The 27,957-nt window shown below is 46.7% G+C and overlaps 1 protein-coding gene across 4 annotated transcripts in view; it reads right to left on the reverse strand.

Annotated features, from left to right (window-relative positions):
* Positions 1–27,957, reverse strand: part of mideasb (mitotic deacetylase associated SANT domain protein b) — an 86,383-nt gene that overhangs the window by 23,515 nt on the left and 34,911 nt on the right. For 3 of the 4 annotated variants that reach the window (XM_060828663.1, XM_060828661.1, XM_060828662.1), the window contains exons 2-3: positions 21,934–24,257; positions 8,916–9,218 (exon numbers count right to left, since the gene is read on the reverse strand). In XM_060828663.1, coding sequence (XP_060684646.1) covers positions 8,916–9,218; positions 21,934–23,985 — 2,355 coding nt within the window. In that variant the 5' untranslated portion in view covers positions 23,986–24,257. The remainder of the gene's footprint in view (positions 1–8,915; positions 9,219–21,933; positions 24,258–27,957) is intronic. The other variant, XM_060828666.1, reaches the window with a different exon arrangement.

Genomic DNA, 27,957 nt, shown 5'->3' on the forward strand with positions numbered 1-27,957 from the left:
TTCAGTTCCACTGGACCTTCCTCCTTTCTTTTCTCAGTTAAATCTCCCACAATAACCCGGTAATCCTCTTCCCTCTTTTGCTCGTCTAGTTTCTTCTTAAATGCATCCATACTATTTTCTAACTTCCTGTCTCTCTTTGAATTAACAAAGAATGTGGAAACAATACAGTAGGAACCTTCATCCATGTAAATACATGCTGTAAATTGTTTAGGCTCCAGCAGGTTTTGAGAAGATTTGTAGCTCAGGTTGTGGTTCTGGGTGTAAGTTTGCCCTCTGAGCTGGAAGGTTCGTTTTCAGATGTTTCGTCACCACACTAGGTGACATCATCCAGCGATGCACCAGTGTTACTGACCTACACTCCATTTGTGTTTAGGTTTCCTTAGGTTGGTGATGTCATTTCCTGTGGTGGTGTCATTTCTGGTTCTTCTTCTCATGGGGTGGTAAACGGGACCCAAGTCGATTTGTTTACTGATGGAGTTCCGGTTGGAATGGCATGCTTCTAGGAATTCTCGTGCGTGTCTCTGTTTGGCTTGTCTGAAGTTGGGTGTGTTGTCTCAGTCGAAGTGGTGTCCTTCCTCATCTGTCTGTAAGGATAGTAGTGATAGTGGAGCAGGAAAAACGATGTTTCGGGCAAAAGCTCTTAATCAGGAATCCTGGTGAAGGGCTTTTGTCGGAAACGTCGATTTTCCTGCTCCTCGGATGCTGCCTGACCTGCTGTGCTTTTCCAGCGCCACTCTAATCTTGTCTTTGATCTCCAGCATCTGCAAAACCCACTTCTGCCCACTGGTGAGAGTGGGTCACATCTTTTTGTGGCTAGTTGGTGTTCACGTATCCTGGTGGCTAGTTTTCTGCTGTTTGTCCAGTGTAGTGTTTGTTACAATCCTTGCACGGTATTTCGTAAATGACATTCGTTTTGCTTGTTGCCTGTATAGGGTCTTTTATGCTTCAGTTCTGTTTGCACTAGTTACAGCTTGTCAACTAGAAAATGATCTATTTATCCTAATCCTCCATTTCCTGTTAGTTAGCCAATCCTCTCTCAATGCTAAACATATCACCTCCAATACCAACAGCTGTCGTCTTGTGCAGTAACTTAACATGACACCCTGTCAAGGGTCTTTTCGAAATTCAAATACTCAACATCTACAAGTTTCCCTGTATCCATGCAGCCTGTTACATCTTCTAAAACAATTGACAAACATAAATTTTGTTTTCACAGAACTGTGCTGACACTACCTCATTATATTAGAGCTATCTGAATGAATTGATGCTGTCCCCTCAATAACGGGTTCTAGTATATTCCCAATGACAGATACTAAGCTAACCGGCCAAGAAGTTCCTGCTTTTTTGTCTCCTCCTTTCTTGAATAGAAGTGTTACTTTTTAAAAAAACAATGTGTTTTCAGGATATGGGTGTCCCCATTCGGGCTGACATTTACATCCATCAAAAATGGTGCAGAGAAAGTGGTGGTGAGCTGCCTTCTTAAACCACTCCAGCTCTGACAGTGTAAATACCTGTAATGCTGTTAGGGAGGGAGTTCCAGGATTTTGACTCCACGGCATTGAAGGAACAACGATAGAATTGCAGGTCAGGATGGTGTGTGGCTCAGAGAGGAACTTGCAGGCGATGACGATGCTATGCATCTGCTGCTCATGTGGTGTTGGAAGTTGCAGATTTCAACAATGCCGTTGAAGGAGTTTGGTGAGTTAGTGCCGTGCGTCTGTTATCCTCTGCTATTGCTATGCATTGATAGTGGAGGGAGTGAATGTTAAGATGTTACACTGGGTGCCAATCAATAGGTTCCTTTGTCCTGGATGATTGTTGTTGGAGCTTCACTCATTCAGGCAAGTATTCCTTGAGTTACAGATGCTCACAGTGGTTGCCTTAACTCACATTGGTGTCCACTAGCTCCCACATGTTACAGCTACAACATACCACTTGCTCTGTAACTGTAATTACTTAATGAATCAGGTTCATTTATTAATTTATAAATAACACTCAACAATTGATTGTTGTTTACTCAATTAAGATATCAATTAAATATCTTGGCACTGAAAATAGACACCATTGCTGCATTATAGAGACAAAGTCCCCGCCTTCTGAGATGGTCTCGCAAACCAGCTCACGTCCCAGTTCAAGGAAGTGTCCTCCCATCACCATCTGGGGACGGGCAACAACCCTCCTTTTTGCCAGTGATAACCACATGAACTGCAAAAAAACCACAAGGATGATCATTTGAGTGGGCCATTCTCACTCCATTCCAGTGAGTATTTACTTGTTCCCCTTTCGTTGACCAAATTGTACAAGGTCAGTGCACCAGTATTTTCTGAAGAGGCGACCGGACTCTTCGAACGGTTCATCCAAAATGGAAACACTGTTGAGTGACATCAATCGAACCATTAAAAAGTTTAAGGTGATGGCTTCAATAAAGGCACAGCGGGTAAATTTGCAATCGACACAAAAAGGTAGGAAAGTACATTGTGAAACTGACATAATCAAGAAATAAAAGCAGAAAACACTGTGGGAAACACAACCGGTCCGAAGAAATCATATCAGACTCAAAACCTTAACTCTGTTTCTCTCTCCACAGATTCTGCCAGACCTGCTGAGTTTTTCCAGCAGTCTCTATAAGAGCTAGGAGCAGGAGCAGGCCGTCCAGCCTTTCGAGCCTGCTCCACCACTCAATAAGATCGTGGCTGATCTTTACATGGACTCAGCTCCACTTACCCACACTCCCACCTTATTCCTTTATTTTTCAAAGAAGTATCTACCTTAGCTTTAAAAGCGATTACTGAAACAGCATCAACTCCTTCCCTGGGCAAGGAATTCCATAGATTAACAACCCTCTGGGTGAAGCAGTTCCTTCTCAGTTCAGTCCTAAATCTGCTCCCTCTAATCTCTAATCCCTCATGTCCTAGTCTCACCTGCCAGTGTAAGCATCCTCTCCACTTCCGTCTTATCCATTCCCTTCATTATTTTATATGTTTCTGTAAGATCCCCCCTCAATCTTCTGAATTTCAATGAACATAATCCCAGTTTATTCGGTCTCTCCTCATAAGCTAACCCCCTCAACCCCAGAATCAACCTAGTGAACCTCCTCTGCACCCCCTCCAGTGCCACTACATCCTTTCTCAAGTAAGGAGACCAAAACTGCACACAGTACTCCGGGTGTGGCCTCACCAGCACCTTGTACAGCTGTAACATAACCTCCCTGCTCTTAAACTCAATCCCTTTCGCAATGAAGGACAAAATTCCATTTGCCTTCCTAATTACTTGTAGCTGCAGACCAACCTTCATGCACAAGGACACCCAGATCCCTCTGCATAGCAGCATGCTGCAACTTGTTACCATTCAAGTCATAATCCTTTTTGCTGTTACTCCTACCAAAATGACTTCATATTGGTGTTTGTTTTAGATCTCCAACATCTACAGTACTTTGATTTTGACATAATAAAGTTGCAGATGGATAAAGTGAGTGGACTAAAATCAGGCAGATGGTGTATAATGTGGGAAAATATAAAGTCGTTCACTTTGGCAGGAACATAAATGATCTGGAAGAGGGCACCGTTGGCATGATCCGCAAGTTTGCAGGTGACACAAAGATTGGTGGGGTAGCAGAAAGCATAGGGGACTGTCAAAGAATACAGGAGGATAGAGATAGACTGGAGAGTTGCGCAGAAAAGCGGCAGATGGATATCAATCCAGACAAATGCGAGGTGATGTATTTAGGCAAGTCTAATTCTAGAACGAATTATACAATGAATGGAACAGCCTTAGGAAAAGTTGATGAAGAGAGAGATCTGGGAGTGCAGGTCCATTGTACCCTGAAGGTTGCTGCACAGGTGATAGAGTGGTCAAGAAGGTATATGGTATGCTTGCCTTCATTGGACGGGGTATTGAGTATAAGAGCTGGCAAGAGCTGAAAATGTGTTGCTGGTTAAAGCACAGCAGGTTAGGCAGCATCCAAGGAACAGGAAATTCGACGTTTCGGGCCAGAGCCCTTCATCAGGAATCGTCGAACTTCCTGTTCCTTGGATGCTGCCTAACCTGCTGTGCTTTAACCAGCAACACATTTTCAGCTCTGATCTCCAGCATCTGCAGACCTCACTTTTTACTATAAGAGCTGGCAAGTCATGTTAAAATTGTACAAGACATTGATTCGGCCGCATTTGGAATATTGTGTACAGTTCTGGTTGCCACATGACCAAAAGGATGTGGATGCTTTGGAGAGGGTGCAGAGAAGGTTTATGAGGCTGTTACCTGGTATGGAAGGCGCTAGCTATGAAGGGAGGTTGAGTAGGTTAGGTTTATTTTCATTAGAAAAAAGGAGATTGAGAGGGGACCTGATTGAGGTTTATAAAATCATGAAGGGTATAAACAGGGTGGATAGAGATAAGCTTTTTCCCAGGGTGAAGGACTCAATAACAAGAGGTCATGCTTTCAAGGTGAGAGGTGGAAAGTTTAAGGGGCATACACGTGACAAGTACTTCACACAGAGGGTGGTGGGCATTTGGAACACGTTGCCAGCAGAGGTGGTAGAGCCAGGCATGGTATATTCATTTAAGATGTATCTGGATAAATACATGAGTAGGTGGGGAGCAGAGGATTACAAATGCTAAGAAATTGACTGACAGATTTAGACAGTAGAACATAGAACAATACAGCATAGAACAGGCTCTTCGGCCCACGATGTTGTGCCGAACATTTGTCCTAGCTTAAGTACCTATCTATGTACCTATCCAATTGCCGCTTAAAGGTCACCAATGATTCTGACTCTGCCACTCCCACAGGCAGCGCATTCCATGCCCCCACCGCTCTCTGGGTAAAGAACCAACCCGTAATACCCTCCCTATACCTTCCACCCTTCACCTTAAATATATGCCCGCTTGTAACACTTTGTTGTACCTGGGGAAAATGTCTCTATCTATTCCCCTGATCATCTTATAAACCTCTCTCAAGTCACCACTCATCCTTCGCCGTTCCAATGAGAAAAGGCCTAGCACTCTCAACCTATCCTCGTATGACCTAGTCTCCATTCCAGGCAACATCCTGGTAAATCTCCTCTGCACCCTCTCCAAAGCTTCCACATCTTTCCTAAAGTGAGGCGACCAGAACTGCACACAGAACTCCAAATGTGGCCTTACCAAAGTCCTGTACAGCTGCAACATCACCTCACGACTCTTGAATTCAATCCCTCTGCTAATGAACGCTAATAGGCCTTCTTACAAGCTCTATCCACCTGAGTGGCAACTTTCAAAGATTTATGAACATAGACCCCAAGATCCCTCTGTTCCTCCACCTGACTAAGAACCCTACCGTTAACCCTGTATTCCGCATTCTTATTTGTCCTTCCAAAATGGACAACCTCACACTTGACAGGGTTGGACTCCATCTGCCACTCCTCAGCCCAGCTCTGCATCATATCTAAGTCCCTTTGCAGCTGACAACAGCCATCCTCACTATCCACAAATCCACCAATCTTCGTATCATCTGCAAATTTACTGACCCACCCTTCGACTCCCTCTTCCAAGTCATTAATAAAAATTACAAACAGCAGAGGACCCAGAACTGATCCCTGCGGAACTGGGCTCCAGGCTGAATATTTACCATCTACCACCACTCTCTGATTTCGACCGGTTAGCCAGTTCTCTATCTAACTGGCCAAATTTCCCACTATCCCATGCCTCCTAACAAGCCTACCATGGGGAACCTTATCAAATGCCTTACTAAAATCCATGTACACTACATCCACTGCTCTACCCTCATCCACATGCTTGGTCACCACCTCAAAGAATTCAATAAGACTTGTAAGGCAAGGCCTACCCCTCACAAATCCGTGCTGGCTGTCCCTAATCAAGCAGTGTCTTTCCAGATACTCATAAATCCTATCCCTCAGTACCCTTTCCATTACTTTGCCTACCACCGAAGATTTGGATTGGCTCAGGCTTGGAGGGCCAAAGGGCCTGTTCCTGGGCTGTAAATTTGTTTTATTCTTACAAAGAACAAAGGAGAGTAGAACTGAAGCAGAAGTAATTGTAGAATTCAGAACACAAAATAACCTAGAGAGATAGCATGAGCCACAAAATGTTGGCATGCAGGTACAGCAAGTGGTTAACAAGGCCAATGCACTGCTATAGCTTTAGAGATTTATTTGTGGGATTATGGGCATCACTGACCGGGTTAGAATTTATTGCCCATTCCTTGTTGACCTTGAGAGGATGGGAGCGAGCTGCCTTCTTGAACTGCTGCAGACCATGTGCTGTAGATAGACCCATAATGCACTGAGGGATGGAGCAGGATATTTCCAAGTCAGGATGGTGAGTAATTGAATATATACACAAAGAGGTTATGCTTCTGTTGTACAAATCTTGGTGAGACCACACCTTGAATACTGTATGCAGTTTTTAATCTCTTATTTAGGAAAGGATATAAGTATTTTGGAGATGATTCAAAGGAAGTTTATTAAACTCATATGAGGACCGAGTGGTTTGTCTTATCAGGAAAGGATGGACGACTGGGCTTCTTTCCCGTGGAGTTTAGAAGGATGAGGGGTGATTTAACTGACGTCGATAAGATCCCGAATTGTTTCCACATCCACCTTGTTGAAACAATGTGGGTCAGCTCAGAACTAAGGGACATGATTTTAAAATTAGGACTTGCCCTTTCAGTGCAGAGATGAGGGATTTTTTTTACTCAGAGGGCTGTGCAACATTGGAACCCTGTACCACAGGAAGTGGAGTAATTGATCATTTTCATGCCAGAGTTTGATAGATTGCCTTGCCTGACAAGAATCAAAAGGTTATTGGGAGCATAGGATTCAGAACATGTTGCAGCTGTACAGGACATTGGTTAGGCCACTGTTGGAATACTGCGTGCAATTCTGGTCTCCTTCCTATCTGAAAGATGTTGTGAAACTTGAAAGGATGCAGAAAAGATTAAGAAGGATGTTGCCAGGGTTGGAGGATCTGAGCTAGAGGGAGAGGCTGAACAGGTTGGGGCTGTTTTCCTCGGAGTGTCGGAGGCTGAGGGGTGACCTTATAGAGGTTAACAAAGTTATGAGGGGCATGGATAGGATAAATAGACAAAGTCTTTTCCCTGGAGTCTGAGAGTCCAGACCTAGAGGGCATAGGTTTAGTGTGAGAGGGGAAAGATATAAAAGAGACCTAAGGGGCAACTTTTTCACACAAAGGGTGGTACGTGTATGGAATGAGCTGCTAGAGGAAGTGGTGGAGGCTGGTACAGTTACAACATTTAAGAGGCATTTGGATGGGTATATGAATAGGAAGGGTTTGGAGGGATATGGGCCGGGTGCTGGCAGGTGGGACTAAATTGGGTTGGGATATCTGGGTCAGCATGGACCGGTTGGACTGAAGGGTCAGTTTCCGTGCTGTACATCTCTATGACTCTAGGACTCTAAAAAGACCAGCCATAATCTTACTGAATAACAGAGCAGTGGCCTACTCCTGCTCTGAGTTAATGTATGTGTGTCAGATCAAAAACTTACAGGAAGAGGTTTGCCCAAGTGAATCTTCAAACATTTGTTCACCTTCCTAAATCCCCCGAGTCTGCCCCTGGTTCAGTCCATCTCCTGCTGAGACCGTCATCCACGCCTTTGTTGCCTTTAAGATCAACTGTTCCTATGCTCCTCCAGCTGACCCCCTTATCTTGCACCTTCCCTAACTGGAGGTCATCCAGAATTTTGCTGCCTATTCCTTAACCTGCACCATGACCTGATGCCATCAGCCTTTGTCCTCGCTGATCTACACTGGCTCCCATTCACCTCATATTCAAGTCGCTCCACTTATGCTCCCCACATCCGTAAGACAGCTCTCGCCCTTCGTTATCAGTGCGTCCCTAATTTAAATCACTCCACTATTGGGAGAGACGCATGCAATTGCTAACCTTTGGAAATCCCTCACTAACCCGCTCCACCTTAACCCTCCTCTTTTTACTTACTTACACACACACACACACACACACACACACACACCTACCTCTTCACCCATTCTAACATCCTCTATGTCAAAAGGCACCTGGATAATCACTTGTGGACATTTAGCTAACAGTGAGGGGGATACCTATAAAGTGCAATAGGACGTGGGCTAACAAAAGGCAGGATGAGAACAAGCTGGAGAGGGGCAGATCGAATTTTATCTGGAGAACGGACAAAGTGTATTTCGGCAGAACAGAAAGCATGAGGGCAATACAAACTTAACAACACAGTTCGGAAGAATTTGAAGGGACAAGGAACCTGGGGCTGCACATCCACTGATCTTCAAGGGTCACACTGAGGTAGTGGGTCGCACAGTGTATGAGACCTCGGGGCTTTGCAAAGTGAGTATAAAGGGAGGGAGGTTTATAAGGCTCTGGCCAGCTCACAGCTAGAGCAATGTGTCCAGGTCGCATCACCCCATCGTGGAGAAATGGTATGGGATCTTGACAAGCTGCAGAGGAGGAGAGTTACCAGGATTGATCCAAGAATGGGAATTTCACCACAAGACTGGATCGGTGAAGCTGAGTTTGTTCTCCTTGAAACAAAAGGAGATTGAAGGGAGAATTGGCTGAGGTGGAGGAGATCGGGACTGGCTGAGGCCAAGTAAACAAGGGGAAAGCAACGTTTGGACTTGACGGTACTAGAAGAAGGGGACAAAGACTTATAAAGCTTTGGGCAAAAGATAGAGAATATGGCAAATACTGATAAACTAAAACTCACTGCTTACGTAAGTGGGGACAACCCATGAGTTTTAAAGGAAATCACGTGAGCAGTTGGGAGAGCGAGCGACCAGGGATTGAGCAGGAGGGATGGGACTGATTGGATTGACCTACAGGGAGCTGTCATGAACCATAAGCACTCTAAGACTCTGTAGGTTTACCAGATTACAGACATAAAAGTGCCCAATGTTAGAACAGCGTGTTACCTGGGCCGAGTGTTCTGTTCCTGACCCTTTACTCAATCTTCGTCTGCGGGTGGGTAATAGAGATGGATTGAGCTCCGACAGATTCCTGTCGTTTGCCGAGTTCCTCGGGGACTCCCCATCCGCTTTCTTGTCGGTGCTGGTTGAAACAGGGTCCAGCTTTCGGACTGGCACTGATACCGGTATTACCAGTGGCTGCAGAAAGCCGTCATCGACCTGACTTCTGGAACATGCAGACCCCACAGGGACCTTCGGGTGACCAGCTACCACACTCTGCCTTTCTTCTTGCGAGTCACTCTCTCCAGTCTGAACAGAGTTGTTGGGGGGGCGGGGGAAGAAAGAAAAACAGCGTTTCATTTTCACCTTCTCCTCCCAGAAATGCAGACAGAAATTAAATCTCCCCAACAGGCACAGTCACTCACGGGTCTATGCCAGGGCTTATGTATGTGCTGATATTGTCTCAAGTTAGTTTTTAGGTACAGGAAGTGATCAAGGTGGCTAATGGAATGCTATCCTCTATTATAAAAAGAGCTGAATATAAAAATAAGGAAGTTAAAAACTCCATCAGCCAGAGGGTGGTGAATCTGTGGAATTCATTGCCTCGGAAAGCTGGGGAAGGCAGGTCATTGAGTGTAGGTGAAACGGAGATAGATAACTTCATGACTGTCAAGGGGATCAAAGGTTACGGGGAGGAAGTGGGAAAATGGGATTGAAAGACCTATCAGCGAGGATTAAATGGTGGAGCAGATTTGATGGGCTGAACAGCCTAATTTCTGCTCCTATGTCTTATGGTCATATGTTATAATGCAGGGCATCGCTGAGACCACATCTCAAATTCTTTGTGTAATTTTGGACTCTTTATTTAAGGAAGTGCATAATTGCATTGGAAGGGACCCGGGTTCAATTCCCACCTCAGGTGACTGTCTGTGTGGAGTTTGCACATTCTCCCCGTGTCTGCGTGGGTTTGCTCCGGTTTCCTCCCACAGTCCAAAAACATGCAGGTTAGGGTGAACTGGCTATGCTAAACTGCCCATAGTGTTAGGTGCATTAGTCAGGGGTAAATGTAGGGGAAAGGTCTGGGTGGGTTGCTCTTCGGAGGGTTGGTGGGGACTTGTTGGGCCGAAGGACCTATTTCCATACTGTAGGTAATCTAATCTAATTATTTAAAAATTAGGGCTCACCCTTTTAGGAGTGAGATGAAATAAGTTTTTTTTCTCAGGCGGCTGAGAGACTCTGGGAGTCCGTCTCAGAAGGCAGTGGATGCAAGGTCATCAAATATTTTTAAAGGCAGAGGTTAGATAGATCAGGGAATTCAGGGCTATTGGGGATAAATGTAAAATTCGGGACATAAGCAGATCAGCCACATTCATTTTGAATGGTAAACCAGACATGACAGACCGAATGGAATATCGGAGTCGAGAGGTCATGTTCATTGAGTCAGAGAGTCCTACAGCACAGAGACAGGCCCTTTAACCCAAACTGGTCCATGCCGACCAAAATCTCCATCCACGTACATCCCTCTGTGTAAAAGAGTTGCCCCTCAGGTTCCCTTTTATTCTTTCCCCTCTAACCTTAAACTGATGCCCTCTAGTCCTTGATTCCCCATCCCTGGGGTAAAGACGGAGTGCATTCATGCCTCTCATGATCTTATACACTACTATAAGATCACCCCCTCAGTTTGCTATGCTCTAAAGAAAAAAAAAAGAGTCCTAGCTTGTCCAACCTCTCCCTATAACTCAGACCTTGAGTCCTGGCAACATCCTTGTAATGTTCTTCTGCACTCTTTCCAGTTTCATAACACCCTTCCGATAGCAAGGTGACCAAAACTGAACACAATACTCCAACGAACACAATGTTGCAGTTGTACAACATTGGTTAGGCCACCTTTGGAATATTGTGTGCAATTCTGGTCTCCCTCCCTTCGGACAGATGTTGTGAAATCTGAAAAAGGTTCAGAAAAGATTTATGAGGATGTTGAGGGTTGGAGGTCTGGGGGAGGCTGAATAGACTGGAGCTATTTTCCCTGGAGCATCATGGTGGGGGGGTGACATGCAGTTAGACTTTACAGAGGTTGATAAAACCATGGGAGGTATGTTTAGGGTCAGTAGGCAAGGACTTTTCCCCAGGATAGGGTAGTCCAAAACTAGAGGGCATTGGTATAAGGAGAGCGGGGAAAGACATTAAAGAGACCTAAGGGACAACATTTTCACGCAGAGGGTGGCGCACATGTATGGAATGTGCTGCCAGAGGAAGTGGTAGGGGCTGATACGATTACAATATTAAAAGGCATCTGGGTGGGTATATGAATAGGAAGGGTTTGGAGGGATATGGGCCAAGTGCTGGCAAATGGAACTAGATTAGGTTGGGGTATCTGGTCATAATGGACAAGTTGGACTGAAGGGTCTGTTTCCATGCTGTATATCTCTATGGCTGTGTGGTCTACTTCTGCTCCTAATCTCCTCCGGCTTGACTTCCTATTAGCAAACATTATACTTTCTCCCTCATCTGTTTATCCAGCTTTCCCTGAAATGAATCTCCTGTGCTATTTACCTCAGGGGTACTAGGATAACAAGTTCCACATTCTAACTTAAAAACAGAAAGCACTGGAGACACTCAGCAGGTCTGGCAGCATCCATGGAGAGAGAAACAGGGTTAACGTTGAGGTCATTATGACCCTTCTTTGGAATAGAAGAGATGATAAAAATATGATGGGTTTTATACTATCAAAGTTGGGTGGATGGGAAAGTCTGGAATAGGGCAGAGGGGAGAGAAAATTTTAATTAACAAAGATGTCCTGAATTAAAATGTGAAGGGAGTGGTCGAAGGTATCAGTGAAGAGACAAAGGTGTGTGTCTAATGCAAGTGGGAATGCCAGAATGATGAACAGCTTGGTTTGAAAACTCAAACATTATAAACATGGCAAAGAGAAACAAAATCAAAATGGAGGACAGTGTTTACGGACTGATGTTGTGGAATGCCCACCCCAGCACCGAGTCCTGGAAGTTTAAGGACGCATACAGACGTACAGCACGGAAACAGACCCTTCAACCCAACCCGTCCATGCCGACCAGATATCCCAACCCAACCTAGTCCCCATTTGCCAGCACTTGGTCCGCATCCCTCCAAACCCTTCCTGTTCATATACCCATCCAGATGCCTTTTAAATGTTGCAATTGTACCAGCCTCCACCACTTCCTCTGGCAGCTCATTCCACACACGTACCACCCTCTGCGTGAAAATGTTGCTCATTAGGTTCCTTTTATATCTTTCCCCTCTCACCCTAAATCTATGTCCTCTAGTTCTTGACTCCCCCACCCCAGGGAAAAGACCTTGTCTATTTACTCTATCCACGCTCCTCATGATTTTATAAACCTCTATAACGTCACCCCTCAGCCTCTGATGCTCCAGGGAAAACAGCCCTAATGGCACAGTGGCTCAGTGATTAGCCCTGCTGCCTCACAGCACCAGGATCCCTGGTTCAATTCCAGCCTTGGGCATCTGTCTGTGTGAAATTTGCATGTTCTCCAGTGTCTGCTTGGGTTTCCTCCCACAGTCCAAAGATGTGCAGGTCAGGTGAATCGGCCACGTTAAATTGCCCATAGTGTTAGGTGCATTAGTCAGAGGGAAATGGGTCTGGGCGGGTTACTCCTCGGAGGGTCAGTGTGGACTGGTTGGGCCAAAGGGCCTGTTTCCACACTGTAGGGAATCTAATCTAATCTTTTCAGCCTCTCCCTATAGCTCAAATCCTGGTAACATCCTTGTAAATGTTTTCTGAACCCTTTCAAGTTTCACAACATCCTTCCGATAGGAAGGTTAGAATTGCACACAATATTCCAACAGTAGCCTAACCAATATCCTGTACAGCTGCAACATGATCTCCCAACTCCTGTACTCAATACTGACCAATAAAGGAAAGCATACCAAATACCTTCTTCATTATCCTATCCACCTGCAACTCCACTTTCAAGGAGCTATGATCCTGCACTTTACAGAACATCTCCACTGAGTGTGCTAGCATGACCCTGACCAACTTCCCCACCAGTCCCCCAAAAACTGCAGTCTGGTATCAGCCAAAAAATGTGACCCGCTACACTTGGCTGAACAATCACAAATCTGAGCCCAGGAAACCACACAACAAGTCAAAACATCAATATGACAACAATGCCAAAAGAAAGGGTTCTGTCTATCTAATACATCCCAGAGCTTCTGTGTTGGCAGGACTGTGCAGTACGTACTAACAGTGAATGAATTGGAGGAGGTGGATTTAATTTTAAAAAGCAGGGAGTTATTGTGATCTGAAAGAGTGGCAGGAACAGCTTCAATCGTAATTTTCGAAAGGCAGTTGAATAAACATTGAGAGAGCGAGAGCGGGAACATTTTTGGGTAAAGTGTTGCGATGAGGGAACCACTTCTAAAGAGCCAGTAGGAAGATAACTGGCCGCCTCCTACTCTGCATGTAAGAAGTGTCTGTACATCATATGATGGACAATGGAACTTTGGGGAGGATGTGACTCTTGTATTTTAAACCCTCAAAGTAATTTGCTTTTCGTCACTGCAATTCAAAAACGGAGTCACAAAGTTCAGATGCTGGAGGCAACTGAGATCATGAGGTCACATATTTGGGCAATTGCTTTACCCGAAACACTACGCGGGTAGTGTCTCCCACCCATCCTCCTCTTACCAAAAAGTTCTGTGCATCGGTTGATAAGGTGATGAGTGTTTTCTTTCGTGTTTCATTTTTTTCAGCGGTCTCTTTGGGAATGGAGGTTAGGGCAGTTGAATATTCCTCCTGCAGAATGAGAGAGATAAGGGTCACCTCTGGTGTCCCTGCTGACTTCATCTGCGGGAGGTGCACCCAACTCCAGCTCCTCAAAAACCGTGTTAGGGAACTGGAGCTGGATGAACTTCGGATCATTGGGGAGGCAGAGGGTGTTACTGAGAGGAGTTACAGGGAGGTAGTTACTCCACAACCACGTGAAGAAGGTAGATGGGTTACTGTCAGTACTGGGAAAGGGAACGGTAGGCAGTGCAGGGATCTCCTGTGGCCGTTCCCCTCAACAACAAGTATACCGTTTTGGATACTTTTGGGGGGGACAACTTAGCATGGGTAAGCAATGGGGCACAGGTCTCTGGCACAGAGTCTGTCCCTGTTGCACAGAAGGGAAGGGGGAAGTGGAGCAGAGCTTTAGTCATTGGGAACTCCATAGTTAGGGGGGACAGACAGGAAGTTCCGTGGGAACGAGAGAGACTCTTGATTGGTGTGTTGCCTCCCAGATGTCAGGGTTCATGATGTCTTGGATCTTGTTTTAGGGATAATTGGGGAGGATGGGGAACAGCCCCATATCGTGGACCATATAGGCACCAACGATATAAGTAGGAAGAAAGGTGAAGATCTATGGCAGAAATTCAGGGAGTTAGGGTGGCAGCTTAGAGCTAGAACAAACAGAGTTGTTACCTCTAGTTTGTTATCCATGCCATGTGCTAGTGAGGCGAGGAACAGGGACAGATTGCAACTGAACATGTGATTGCAGGGAGGGTTTTGGATATTTGGAGCTCTTTCTGGGGTAGGTGGGATCTCTACAAACAGGCTGGTCTGCACCTTAACCAGAGGGGTACCAATATCCAATTTGCTAATGCTCTTTGGTGGTGGTGGTGGGGGGGGGGGGGGGGGGGGGGGAAGGTGTGGTAGGGAAACTACTGCAGTAGAGGGATGGGAACCTGAACTTCGTTCCAGTGTACAGGAAGTAGAGGGTATGAGGTGAGGGATAGGTTTACAAGATCATGAGAGATCACCAACGATCAGGATGTTGGTTTGAAATGTGTGTACTTCAATGCCAGGAACATCCAGAATAAGGGGGTGAACTTGCAGCATGGGTTGGTACCTGGGATTTCAATGTTGCGGCCATTTCAGAGACATGGATAGAGCAGGGACAGGAATATTGCTGTAGATTCAGGGATTTTGATGTTTCAGTAAGAACAGAGAAGATGGTAAAGGGTGGGGGGAGGGGTGGCATTGTTAGTCAAGAGTCGTGGATGGTTCATTTCCAGACGTTTCGTCACCCTACTAGGTAACATCTTCAGTGGGCCTCAGGCGAAGCACTGCTGAAAATTCCTGCTTTCTATTTATATGTTTGGGTTTCTTTGGGTTGGTGATGTCATTTCCTGTGGCAAAGCCACTTCCTTTCCTTTTCTCAGGCGGTGGTAGATAGGGTCTAACCTGACGTGTTTGTTGAGAGAGTTCCGGTTGGAATGCCATGCTTCTAGGAATTCTCATGCGTGTCCTTGTTTGGCTTGTCCTAGGATGGATGTGTTGTCCCAGTCCATATGTAAGGATACTAGTGAGAGAGGGTCATGTCTTTTTGTGGCTGGTTGGTGTTCATGTATCCTGGTGGCTAGTTTTCTGCCTGTTTGTCCAGTGTAGTGTTTATTACAGTCCTTGCACGGTATTTTGTAAATGACATTAGTTTTGCTTGTTGTCTGTATAGGGTCTTCAAAATCATAAGCTGCTGTTTTAGTGTGTTGATGGGTTTGTGGGCTACCATGATGCCAAGGGGTCTGAGTAATCTGGCAGTAAAGGATAGTATTACAGCCGCTGAGAGAATGTTTGAGAACTCATCCACTGAGGTAGTATGGGCTGAGGTTAGAAACAGGAAAGGTCACGTCACCCTGCTGGGAGTTTTCTTTAGGCCTCCAAATAGTTCCAGAGATGTAGAGGATAGGTTAGCAAAGAGGTTTCTCGATAGGAGTGAGAGTGACAGGGGAGTTGTTGTGGAGGACTTTAACTTCCCCAACATTGACTGGAATACTATAGTTCGAGTACTTTAGATGGGTCAGTTTTTGTCCAATGCGTGCAGGAGGGTTTCCTGACACAGTATGTAGATAGGCCAACAAGGGGCAAGGTCACATTGGGTTTGGTACTGGGGAATGAACCAGGCCAGGTGTTAGATTTGGAGGCATGTGAGCACTTTGGTGATAGTGACCACAATTTGGTTATGTTTACTTTAGCGATGGGCTGGGATAAGTATACACCGCAGGGAAAGAGGTATAACTGGGGAAAAGGAAATTATGATGCAGTTAGGCAAGATTTAGGATGCATAGGATGGGGAAGGAAACTGCAGGAGTTGGACACATTTGAAATGTGGAGCTTATTCAAAGAACAGCTACTGCGGGTCCTTGATAAATATATACCTATCAGGCGGAGAGGTAGTTGTCTGGCGAGGGAACCATGGTTTACAAAGGAAGTTGAAGCTCTTGTCCAGAGGAAGAAGGTGGCTTATGTGAGGATGAGGCATGAAGGCTCAGCGGCTTGAGAATTATAAGTTAGTCAGAAAAGATCTAAAGAGAGGGCTAAGAAAAGCCAGGAGGGGACATGAGAGGTTATTGGCAGATAGGATCAAGGAAAACCCTAAGTCCTTTTATAGGTGTATCAGGAATAAAAGAATGACGAGAGTAAGATTTTGGCCATTCAAATATAGTAGTGGGAAGTTGTGTGGGGAATCGGGGGACATAGGGGAAGCACTTAATGAATACTTTTGGTCAGTATTCACATTAGAAACAGGCAATGTTAGTGAGAATATGGAGTTACAGGCTACTAGATTCGATGGAATTGTGATCGACAAAGAGGAGGTTTTAGCAATTTTGGAAGATCTGAAAATATATAAGTCCCCTGGCCAGATGGGATTTATCTTCGGATTCTCTGGGAAGCCAGGGAGGAGATTGCAGAGCCTTTGGCTTTGATCTTTATGTTGTCATTGTCAACAGGAATAGTACCAGAAGACTGGAAAATGGCAAATGTTGTTCCCTTGTTTAAGGAGGGGAGTCAGGACAAGAATAGGCCAGTGAGCCTTATTTCGGTTGTGGGTAAGGTGTTAGAAAAGATTATAAGACATAGGATCTATCATCATCTGGAAAGGAATAAGTTGATTCCAGATAGTCAACATGGTTTTGTAAAGGGTAAGTCATGTTTAAGTAACCTTATTGAGTTCTTTGAGAAGGTGACCAAACAGGTGGATGAGGGTAAAACAGTTGGTGTGGTGTACATGGATTTCAGTAAGGCGTTTGAGAAGGTTCCCCACAGTAGGCTATTACACAAAATACGGAGTTTTGGGCTTGAAGATGATTTAGTGGTTTGGATCAGAAATTGGCTAGCTGAAGGAAGACAGAGGGTGGTGGTTGATGGGAAATGTTCATCCTGGAGTTCAGTTACTAGTGGTGTACAACAAAGATCTGTTTTGGGACCACTGCTGTTTGTTATTTTATAAATGGTCTGGATGTGGGCATACAAGGATGGGTTAGTAAATTTGCGGAATACACTAAGATAGGCAGAGTTGTGGATAGCGCCTAAGGATGTTGTAGGTTACAGAGGGACGTGGATAAGCTGCAGAGCTGGGCGGAGAAGTGGCAAATGGAGTTTAATGCGGAAATGTGTGAGGTAGTTCACTCTGGACAAAATAACAGGAATGCAGAGTACTGGGCTAATGGTAAAATGCTTGGCAGTGTAGATGAACAGAGAGATCTCGGTGAACAGGAGTATGAATCCCTGAAAGTTGCCACCCAGGTTGATAGGAGAAAGTGAGGACTGCATATGCTGGAGATCAGAGCTGAAGAAGGGCTCATGCCCAAAACGTCGACTCTCCTGCTCCTTGGATGCTGCCTGACCTGCTGCGATTTTCCAGCAACACATTTTCAACCCAGGTTGATAGGGTTGTTAAGAAGGCATATGGTGTGTTGGTGTTTATTGGTAGGGGGATTGAGCCATAAGGTCATGCTTCAGCTGTACAAGACACTGGTGCGGCTGCACCTGCAGTATTGCATACAGTTCTGGTCACCACATTATGGGAAGGATGTGAAAGCTATGGAATGGGTCCAGAGATTTACCAGCATGTTGCCTGGTATGGAGGGAAAGTCTAAAGAGGAAAGCTTGAGGGAACTAAGCTGTTCTTGTTGGAGAGAAGAAGGTTGAGAGGTGACTTGAGACATGTAAGATAATCAGAGGGTTAGATAAGGTGGACAGTGAGAGCCTTTTTCCTTGGATGGTGAAGGCTAACACAAGGGGACACAGCTTTAAATTGAGGGGTGATAAATTAAGGACAGGTGTCAGAGGTAGTTTCTTTACTCAGTAGTAGGAGCAAGGAACACACTGCCTGCAATAGTAGTAAACTCGCCGACGTTAAGGGCATTTAAATGGGCGGTTGGCGCAACATTGAGGGTCGAAGGGCCTGTACTGCATGGTTTATTGGTTTGAGTTAGTCACTTCTTGGCTTTGGATTGTTACAGGGTGTCCTGAAATCGTACAAGGCGCTATATAAATTCAGATTTTCTCTCTTTGTATTGCGGCCTTTTAGTCAGCAAGGTGCCAGGGGCACCATTAAATCCCTCAGAGGAAGCCTGTGCTTCAGAGAGTCAGGGGTCAGTTGTCCAGCACTTAGCCTACCGTTATCCAGGGCACTGTTCCAGAAGGTTCACGATCCCCCTGGGACCCATACCCACACCCTGCTACTCGTTGCCTCTTTTAGCGGGAGAGAGTTGTCACTCAACTTGTGGGTTCAGGCTTCACTACAGAAAGCAGAGCAGGCCCAGTATCCTCCATCCTGTGCTGTGGGAAGGCTGCAGAACCAGGTCTTCTTCCATATGAGACATAAAACCAAGGCTTCTCTCCGGGGGAGTGGGGAGCGAAGATCCCAGATGAGTATTCGACGAAAACCAAGAAGAACATTCGAAAATCTCTAACAAATGTGTTAGGCACGACCTCCCCCGACAAAGCCAGAGAAAACTGTTAGCATCTTTCAAAAAAAAAATGTGATCAAGTGCGTGGACGAGGGAAGCTCAATTTCTCCCAGACAGGAGACTGACTGAGAAGGTGAACGCACATGGAATCCCGGAGAAGTGTGGTGAGATGGATCAGAAACTGCAGAAGCACAAAGGGTAAGGGTAGGAGGTTGTCTGAGTGACCGGGGGCTGGAGTCCAGTGGTGCACCACAAGGATCAGGATTGAGACCTTTTTTTTTGATATATTTATATAAATCATACAGATGAAAACATGGGGAGGGCAGTAAGCAAGTTTGCAGATGACACCAAGATTGGTAGAGAGGTTAATTGTGAGGAAAATGGTTATGGGTTACAGGAAGGTGGAGATGGGTAGGGCACACCAGTGGCGGATGGTATTTAACCCTGCCTGCTAAGTGCGAGGTGGTGCATTTTGGAAAAGAGAAAAAAAACAAGATGAGGAAGCATTTAATGAAAGGCAGGACACTGGGTAGTTCGGGGGTACAGAGGGATCTTGGGTAATTATTCATAGAGGAGAAAGTGAGGACTGCAGATGCTGGAGATCAGAGCTGAAAATGTGTTGCTGGAAAAGCGCAGCAGGTCAGGCAGCATCCAAGGAGCAGGAAATTCGACGTTTCGGGCACAAGCCCTTCATCCTGAGATTTTCAGAGCTAATTATTCACAGAACCCTGAAGTCGGCACAGCATGTGAACATGATCATTAAGGCAGCAACTGGGACACTTGCTTTCATCAGTCGTGGTATAGAGTACAAGAACAAGGTGGTGATGTTGGAGTTGTACAGGAGATTGGTAAGGCCACAGCTGGAGTATTGTATGAAGTTCTGCTCACCTCACTACAGGAAGGATGTGTTAGCTCTAGATGGGGTACAGAGGAAGTTCACCCAGATGGCTAGGGATGGAGATACTGAGTTACAATGAGAGACTAGATAGGCTTGAATTGTTTGCTTTAGAGCAGTAAAGACGGAGGGGGGACATGATCGAGGTACCTAAGATTATGAGGGCAATGGACGGGGTGAAGAGAGAGGTCAATCACGAGGGTAGTTTTAGGTTTTAGGCTAAAGGGCTGGAGATTCAGAGGGGATTTCACTCTGTAGGCAGTGGAATGCCCTGCCTGGGAAGGGAGTGCAGACCGGTAAGCTTACAACCTTGCAAAAAAAAAACATTTGGATGAGCATTTCAAATATAACATTCATGGATACGGGACAAGTGTAGCAAATTGGAATTAGAGTAGTAGTTATAGTCAGAGTAGGTGCGATGGGTTGAATGTCCTTTTCTGTGCTGTACGGCTCTATAACTCTAAAATTAGCAACAGGAGCGTGGGCAGCCCATACATATGGCCCCTCAGGATCGGCTTCACTCCTAACCTTCCCACTCAACTCAACCTTCTCCTGTTTCAGCATCATGGGATAACATCTGTATTCCACCAACATTTACAAATGATTTTGACCAAGGGGAGAATTTGGCCTGGAAATTGGGGAGAACACACTTTTATTTCTTCAGTACACTGCCAACGGGATCTTTAATAGACAACTGAAGCTGAGGGAAGTCTAGTTCAATACTTTATCAGAAAGACAGCACCTCTGTCAGTGTAGCACTGCTTCAGTACTGCAATGGAGCACCAGGCTTGGTTTTTAGGTGGTCAAACCTCGATGACCTAGACTTAACAGCCCAGGAGCTCAGCTTATTCCAGGCGGAGATGGATTTTTAATCAGTGGGGGAATCGTGAGCTTTGGAGGGAGGGGAGGGGGGGGGGGGGGGGAGGTGGAGGCTGTATGTGGAGCTGATAATTATCGGATCAACGTGATCTCATTGAATGGTGGAGTGGGTTCGATGGGCTGAATGGCCTACTTTTGCTCCTAAACCTTATGGTGGCAAGTGTGCTACCCACCGAGTCCACAGCTGACTCACATTCCAATATTCATTGGTCGGCTCCAGCAGGGTCAATCTCTGCGTACAGGCACTCATAACCCTCTGGGATAGAGAACACCAAACACTGCGAGTGAAGAAAACTCTTATCTCAGGTCTCAGCCTAAGATCACAACGTGTAGGTCTGGACTCTCCAACAATAGGAAACAAGCTCAAAACATCCATCCGGTCACATTACTCCTCAGAATTGTACTGCCTCTTATTCTTCTCAACTTTGAAGAATATCTAGGAGAAAGTGAGGACTGCAGATGCTGGAGATCAGAGCTTAAAAATGTGAAGAATATCTGTTCATCATACTCAATCTCTCATCGTAGGACAGCCTTCTCCCTCCAAATCCCTCGCGAGTGAACTATGTAGTAGTCCCTTGAAGGTATGTTTAGGAAAGGAAACCAAACTGTACCTAATGGGTGAGGTCTCACATGCCCCTGTAAAACATCCATTAAAGGCTAACATGCCACTTGCCTCCCCAAGTGTTTGAGGTTAGAATAGATTCCCTACAGTGTGGAAACAGGCCATTCGGCCCAACAAGTCCACACCGACCCTCCGAAGAGACCCATTCTCCTACCCTATATTTCCCCCTGACTAATGCACCTAGCACTATGGGCAATTTAGTATGAACAGTCCTCCTGACCTGCACATTTTTGGACTGTGGGAGGAAACCGGAGCACCCGGAGGAAACCCACGCAGACACGGGGAGAATGTGCAAACTCCACACAGTCAGTCACCCGAGGCTGGAATCGAACCCGGGTCCCTGGCGCTGTAAAGGCAGCAGTGCTAACCACTGAGCCACCATTTGGTATACCTACATGTCCAACTTTCCACATTTTGTGTCCAAGGATACCCATCATTCTTCTGAATATCAATATTTACTGTTTTAAAAATGTTCAGCTTTACTGTTCTTCCAACCAAAGTGGGAAATACTGTCACCCTCCACATCATCTCCTTGGTCACAGTACGCTGTCTAACATTTAACCCTCAATCAGCATCTTGGCAACAGATATTCTGGTTGCCACGGGAGCGTGCTGTGTTTCATCTGGGTGCTGGATTATAACAGGGACTGCATTTCAAAGGGTATTTCATTGGCTGTAGATTGGGAACGTTGCTGTATAAATGCAAGTCCTTTTAAAAGGCATTTGGACAAATACATGGATAGGAAAGGTTTAGAAGGATTTGGGCCAAGTGCAGGGTTAGCATGGATAGCATGGACCAGTTTGGGCCAAAGGGCCTGTCTCCGTGCTGTAGGACTCTCTCGGACTCTAAAAGGGAAGAGTTACACAGTGTCAAATGTCCAGCAACTGCTCACTGCTTACCTTAGCGGAGGTGGTCCAATTGGACGGGGCCTCTGTGGATTCCTGTTGGGGCTGTGGTCCATTTTCCTCGCCCGATGTCTCCTCTTTCTTCATCGAGAGTTGCACGAGACTATCGGCGGTGCTTTCGCCCAGTGAGGCCGTTTCCCGGGCCGGCTCTTTGCTCTCCGGCTCTCTCCGACTCCAGCTCTCCCCCCCGCGGGGTGGGGCGCCCTGCGGGCCGGCCGCCTCAAACAGTTTGAGCTGGCTCTGGCCGGAGTGGCTGGGCGGCACATTGAGCAGCTTCTGCAGTTCCGGCCCGTAGGCCTGGGGCCAGCGCTGGCCAGCACTCTCTGTGGAACCCGCTGGATTCCCAACCCTGTGCACCTCAAACGCCGGGGGCTTCGCCTGCCTCTCCTTGAGGGGGTAATGTGCCCGCTTTGCCAAAGGGGCCTGAAATTCCACCGTCAGCTGGCGGGGTGCTACGTGTTCCTGTTTGAGTCCACCCAGGGTGGACCTCTGAAGGCCTTTGCTGACATGAACCTCAGCAAGTTGCTGTTGGAATGGAGCTGCCGTTGAAACCACGTGATGCATTGAAGCCTCGGACCCCTGGCTCGCCTGTACACGCTGGAGACCGAGAGACTGAGGCGGCTGCTGGTGAGGGAAGAACTGCTGGAACAGGTGCTGTTGGCAGGTGGTCGGTGCTTGGTGACTGTAAAGAGGAAGGAGTGCTGGCTGGTGGACTTGATGGAAAATGTTCAATACGGAATTTGGAGGCAGCTCTTGCTTCTGGTTCTGGCCGTACTGGTACTGGAAGAATTGGCGTTGAGGCAGAACTTCATTACTTTGTTGCTGCTGCTGATGTTGATGCAGCAGTTGGCTCTGCTGGTATTGCTGCTGGAGTTGGTTCTGCTGTTGGGTCTGCGCATGTTGCTGCTGGAGTTGATGCTGTTTCTGCTGTAGTTGGCTTGACTGTTGGGCCTGTGCATGTTGCTGCTGGAGTTGATGTTGGTTCGACTGTAGTTGGTTTGACTGTTGGGCCTGTGCATGTTGCTGCTGGAGTTGATGTTGGTTCGACTGTAGTTGGTTTGACTGTTGGGCCTGTGCATGTTGCTGCTGGAGTTGATGTTGTTTCTGCTGTAGTTGGCTTGACTGTTGGGCCTGCGCATGTTGCTGTTGGAATATTTGTTGGTTCGACTGTAGTTGGTTCGACTGTTGGGCCTGCGCGTGTTGCTGTTGGAGTTGACGTTGGTTTGACTGTTGGGCTTGTCCATGTTGCTGTTGGAGTTGATGTTGATTCGACTGTAGTTGGTTTGGCTGTTGGGTCTGCGCATGTTGCTGTTGGAGTTGACGTTGGTTTGACTGTTGGGCCTGCGCATGTTGCTGTTGGAGTTGATGTTGGTTTGACTGTAGTTGGTTTGACTGTTGGGCCTGCGCATGTTGCTGTTGGAGTTGATGTTGGTCTGACTGTTGGGTCTGCGCATGTTGCTGTTGGAGTTGATGCTGTTTCTGCTGTAGCTGGTTCGACTGTTGGGTGTGCAGGTGCTGCTTTAGCTGGTTCTGTTGTTGCTGTTGGGTTTGAAGAGGCAGTTGGGTCTGCCGGTGTTGCTGCTTCTGTGGTTGGGCTGTGGCCCCTTGCTTTGTCAGAGCTTGCGAGAAGGGACCCGTGGCATTGGAATCGATGATGCTCACTGCTCCGACACTGGCACAGAATGGGGCTGCGCTTTGAGTCCAGGAGCCAGTGGGTTGCCAGCTGAAGCTCCCCTTGGAAGGTAGGCGGTCGATCAGGACAGACGCAGCCCAGTTGGGGGGCATGGTGCTGCCAGTTGCCACAGCCCTCCCTTGGCTCATTGCCAAATCGGAGCCAACAGACTGGCACTGCCCGCCCCTCGCTGGAGTCTCGGGCACCGTGGGGGGCTGCGATTTGAGCGGGCCGCCCTCTGCCTCACCGCGGATCATCCCGTTCTTCCGGAGGCGGGACGGGCTCGCCTGAACGGTGCCGGTATTCTCACCGAAGAATGAGATCTGCTTGCCCTTCCGCTTGGCTGAACTTTTGCCTGTTGCCTGCCCGTTCATCTTCACCGTAGCATCTGGACAAACAACCCTGCGCCAACCTGCCCAGCCACCAATCCCTCTCCCGCTTTTCACTCTTAACCTCTTCACTGGTGGGCGCTCCAGGGGTGTGGGCTATGAACGAGACGGCCAAGTGCCAGGACTAAATCGTGGGCCCTTGCTCTGTACCAATATGTCAGAACAGGCACACCACCACAGCCAGCCTCACTGCTGCCCAACGTCCAAGTAGCTAGTCTCCGCACGTGCCTTCAGAGGTCCTAAACAACTGTGCCAACCTGCAAGAACAAATCAAGGTCAAACATTAGCAAAAAAAAACAACACCACTATCGTGAGCTTCATTAAAAAGTAAAAGAACCAAAAGTAACTGAAAGAAATTGAGGATGACCCCCACCCAAAGGCAATCAACATTGCAAAGTTACCAGTGACTTCTTTCACAATGCACACACGAGGACCATGATCGTGCAAAATGAGATGCAACGGGTACGTGGTGATATCTTTCGTGGGTTTGGATCACCCTCTTCCATGACCACCACGGTGCACTCAATCCCTGCCTGGCTGGCTGTTCCAAAGTGGTCACAAGGCAAAAGTGAAACCCTCCCATGGGTCACGTCTCCAAGCTCAGCACGTTTGCTTGCCACCAATTAGTGCAGTTGGTCTCAGGAGCTCTGCAGCCCTGCTCAAAACATTCCACTCTAAGCAATTGCTGCCAGAACTTCCCTGGATGAACTTGTTCAGCCTAGCTCGCAGCTGAAGATTTCCAAGAGGCTCCTACTGCTGGCATCATTGCTCTCGCCCGTCTCCTCAAACCCTGGAATGTTCCACTGGTGTAATATCAAAAAGAGAGAGTAGCTCCGAACATTAAAGCTAATGAACGCACACTGCCCTGAGAGATAAAAGAGTTTGCAGTGTGCAAACAGAGAAACAAAACTGTAGCACCAGGAAGTTAGCGGATGACTAATTGCAACTCAAAGCTACAATCTGCAAATCCAAAGTATTACTCTGACTTGGCACTTACACTTGGCTCTTCACCCTCACACAATAAGGCACAAATCCATGGAACTGGAGGGAAGGGAGTTGGGAAATGGAGAGTGAGACTTCTCTTGCTTTGCCCACCACTTGCTCAGTCAGCCCACCAACTCTGGACAGTCAGTGAATGTCACTTGCAACTTCACGGCACCTGCAGTTACAATGACTCCAGTACATGTCATAGAATTGAATCTCGGATCATTAACTCTTGATTCACAGTGGTGTGAAGATCTGCTTCATCTCTGCTGTACTTAAGTGAAACCACAAACAGAAACGTTTGCAAAAATTTCAATCCCTACGCAGTGTGACTCAGAACGTATTGTTTATCTGAGTATTTATCTCCTTGCTGGTTTAAGAGCTTCCTGTACATAAAATAGCCACCCCATTTCTGATCATATTAATAGTGGCAACAGCAAAAGGAACATCACCAGCTGCCAGTGCCTGAACATGTCCCGGGAACCTTCCTTCCTTTGACAGTGTGGATTCGGGCTGTGATCAAGGCTACTATGCTAGTGTCTGGTTCAGGGACAGGGAGGGGGAAGCGGGATTCGGGAGCAGTATCTGTGGGGACAGAGTGAGCATCACCACTGGGGCTTCAGAACGGAGCTGCTGAAACATGGTCACTGTAGAGGGGTCAGAAACACAGCAGCTTGTCTGTACTCCGACAAATGTGAAAATGACGAGATAATCGGAGCTTCGGTGCTTGAATGAAGAACATTTGCTAAAGTTTGTTACATCCACCAAAGATGGGAGACAGGGCCTCAGTTTAACATGTATGCAAGAGCTGGTCCTACCTTCACTCAGTTATAGAGTATTACAGCGTGACAACAGGCCATTCAACCCAATTTGGTCATGCCAACCACGTGTCCAAAATTAAACTAGGTCCCCCCGCCATTTGCCTACTACCCCTCCAAACCTTTCCTTATCCATGTACCTGTCCAAAAGTTTTTTAAATATTGTAACTATACCGGATTCTACCACTTCCTCTGGCAGCTTGAGCCAGATACGCATCACCGTGTGTGAAAAAGATTTTGCCCCTCAGGTCCCTTTTAAACCTTTCTCGTCTCACCTTAAACTTATGGTTTTGGGATGCACTATCCTGGGGAAAAGGCCTGTTCTATTCATCTTATCCATGCCCTTCATAACTTTGTTAACCTCTATAAAAGGTTACCCCTCAGCCCCCTACACTCCAGGGTAATGGTCCCAATCTGTCCAGCCCCTCCCTAAGTCAAACTTTCCAATCTTGGTCACATCCTTGTGTATCTCTATTGCACCCTTTCCAGTTTAATAACATCCTTCCTGTAGCAGGGTGACCAGAAACGCACACAGTACAGTAATTCCCCCGTACCCATGGGGGTTACATTCCAGGACCTATTGTGGAAACCGGAAACCGCAGATAGGAGCAAACTCAGTGATTCCATTGGGAAATGTACCTTCCCAGCAGCCTCCTGGTCGCTGCTCCCAGAACATTCCTTTTCAGATGTTCTGGCCATGGTTAACTACAGGTAAGTGAAGCCACGGATACAGGAGTCGCCCTGCACTCCAAATGTGACCTTACAGCCATAAGATGACATCCCATTGCTCTCACTGATAAAGACAAGGGTGCCAGAAAGCCTTCTTCCCCACCCTGTCTACCTGTGATGCCACTTTCAAGGAACTGTGTGCCTGAAGCCTTCAGTCTCGTTGTTCAATAACACTTCCCACAGGCCCACCATAATTGTGCAAGTCCTGTCCTAGTTTATCTTACCAAATCACAGCACTTGTCTGTACAGGAGTCAGCCAGGACTTTTTTATACTGAAGGGGAGTCCTGGAGTAGGAAATGAACTCATAACCTTGTGATTCTAGGACGAGGTTAGATTAGATTCCCTATAGCGTGGCAACAGGCCATTCGGCCCAACAGGTCCACACCAGTCCTCCGAAGGGTAACCCACCCGGACCCCATTTCCTTACCCTACACTTACCTCTGACTAATGCACCTAATACTACGGGCAATTTAGCATGGCCAGTTCACCCTGACCTGCACATCTTTGGACTGTGGGAGGAAACCAGAGTACCCAGAAGAAACCCGCGCAGACACTGGGAGAATGTACAAACTCCACACAGACAATCAGTCGTGCTGTGAGGCAGCAGTGCTAACCACTAAGCCACTGTGCCGGTCATATTATCTGCAGAGCTATAGCCACAGCCAGGACAGTAAAGGTACATCAGGGCCAGTAACCGGGCCTGTGATTTCTCACGCTGGCTACTCAACAGTACATTAACAATATCCCATCAATGCCAGTACGTTGACCAGAATTTAAACAGCACCTTCAACAGTTCACACACTTTGTGCAAACTTCTGATCAATTTTGAATATTCTGTTGTGAATGAGAGAGTGGCCCTTAGAGAATAAGGAAACTACTGCTGGTTAATGGGATCCCTGACAAAGGAACATTAATTGAATCATGTGATGTTTTTGGTAATCAGCAAAAAAAGCCTCCCCCACTTCCCCAATATAACATATAACTACTGCCAAACGTTTCCTCGATGTGACACATCCTGAAATACACACACATTGCCAGCAGACTGTCTCGCACTACCTTAACAGAGAGTTTGACTTCCTGCGACCTACTGTCATGGCATTTTATAATAACTGCTCCTTCCCCCTTTCTAGTGATCTATTCCAGAGACAATGTGCAGTTTCTCACCAGCACACTTTCCCAGTCGCACTTTAAAAGCTCTGGAAGGCCAAATAAAATGGCAAACACTTTAAAATTATTCAGCAATCACTGCGGAGAGTGAAAGCTCGATGAATTCAACATAACATGAATCAAACACTCTATGTTCACAGTTTCATGGAGAAATACATTCGTCAGTTGCACCCACCAGTGTCGGGAGATGGTAGTAGACACCTGCAGACTCTTAGTCAAATGCTGAGAGAGTGTGGTGCTGGAAAAGCACAGCAGGTC

Source organism: Hemiscyllium ocellatum, chromosome 8, assembly GCF_020745735.1.
Source record: "Hemiscyllium ocellatum isolate sHemOce1 chromosome 8, sHemOce1.pat.X.cur, whole genome shotgun sequence".
NCBI classification, from domain to species: domain Eukaryota; kingdom Metazoa; phylum Chordata; class Chondrichthyes; order Orectolobiformes; family Hemiscylliidae; genus Hemiscyllium; species Hemiscyllium ocellatum.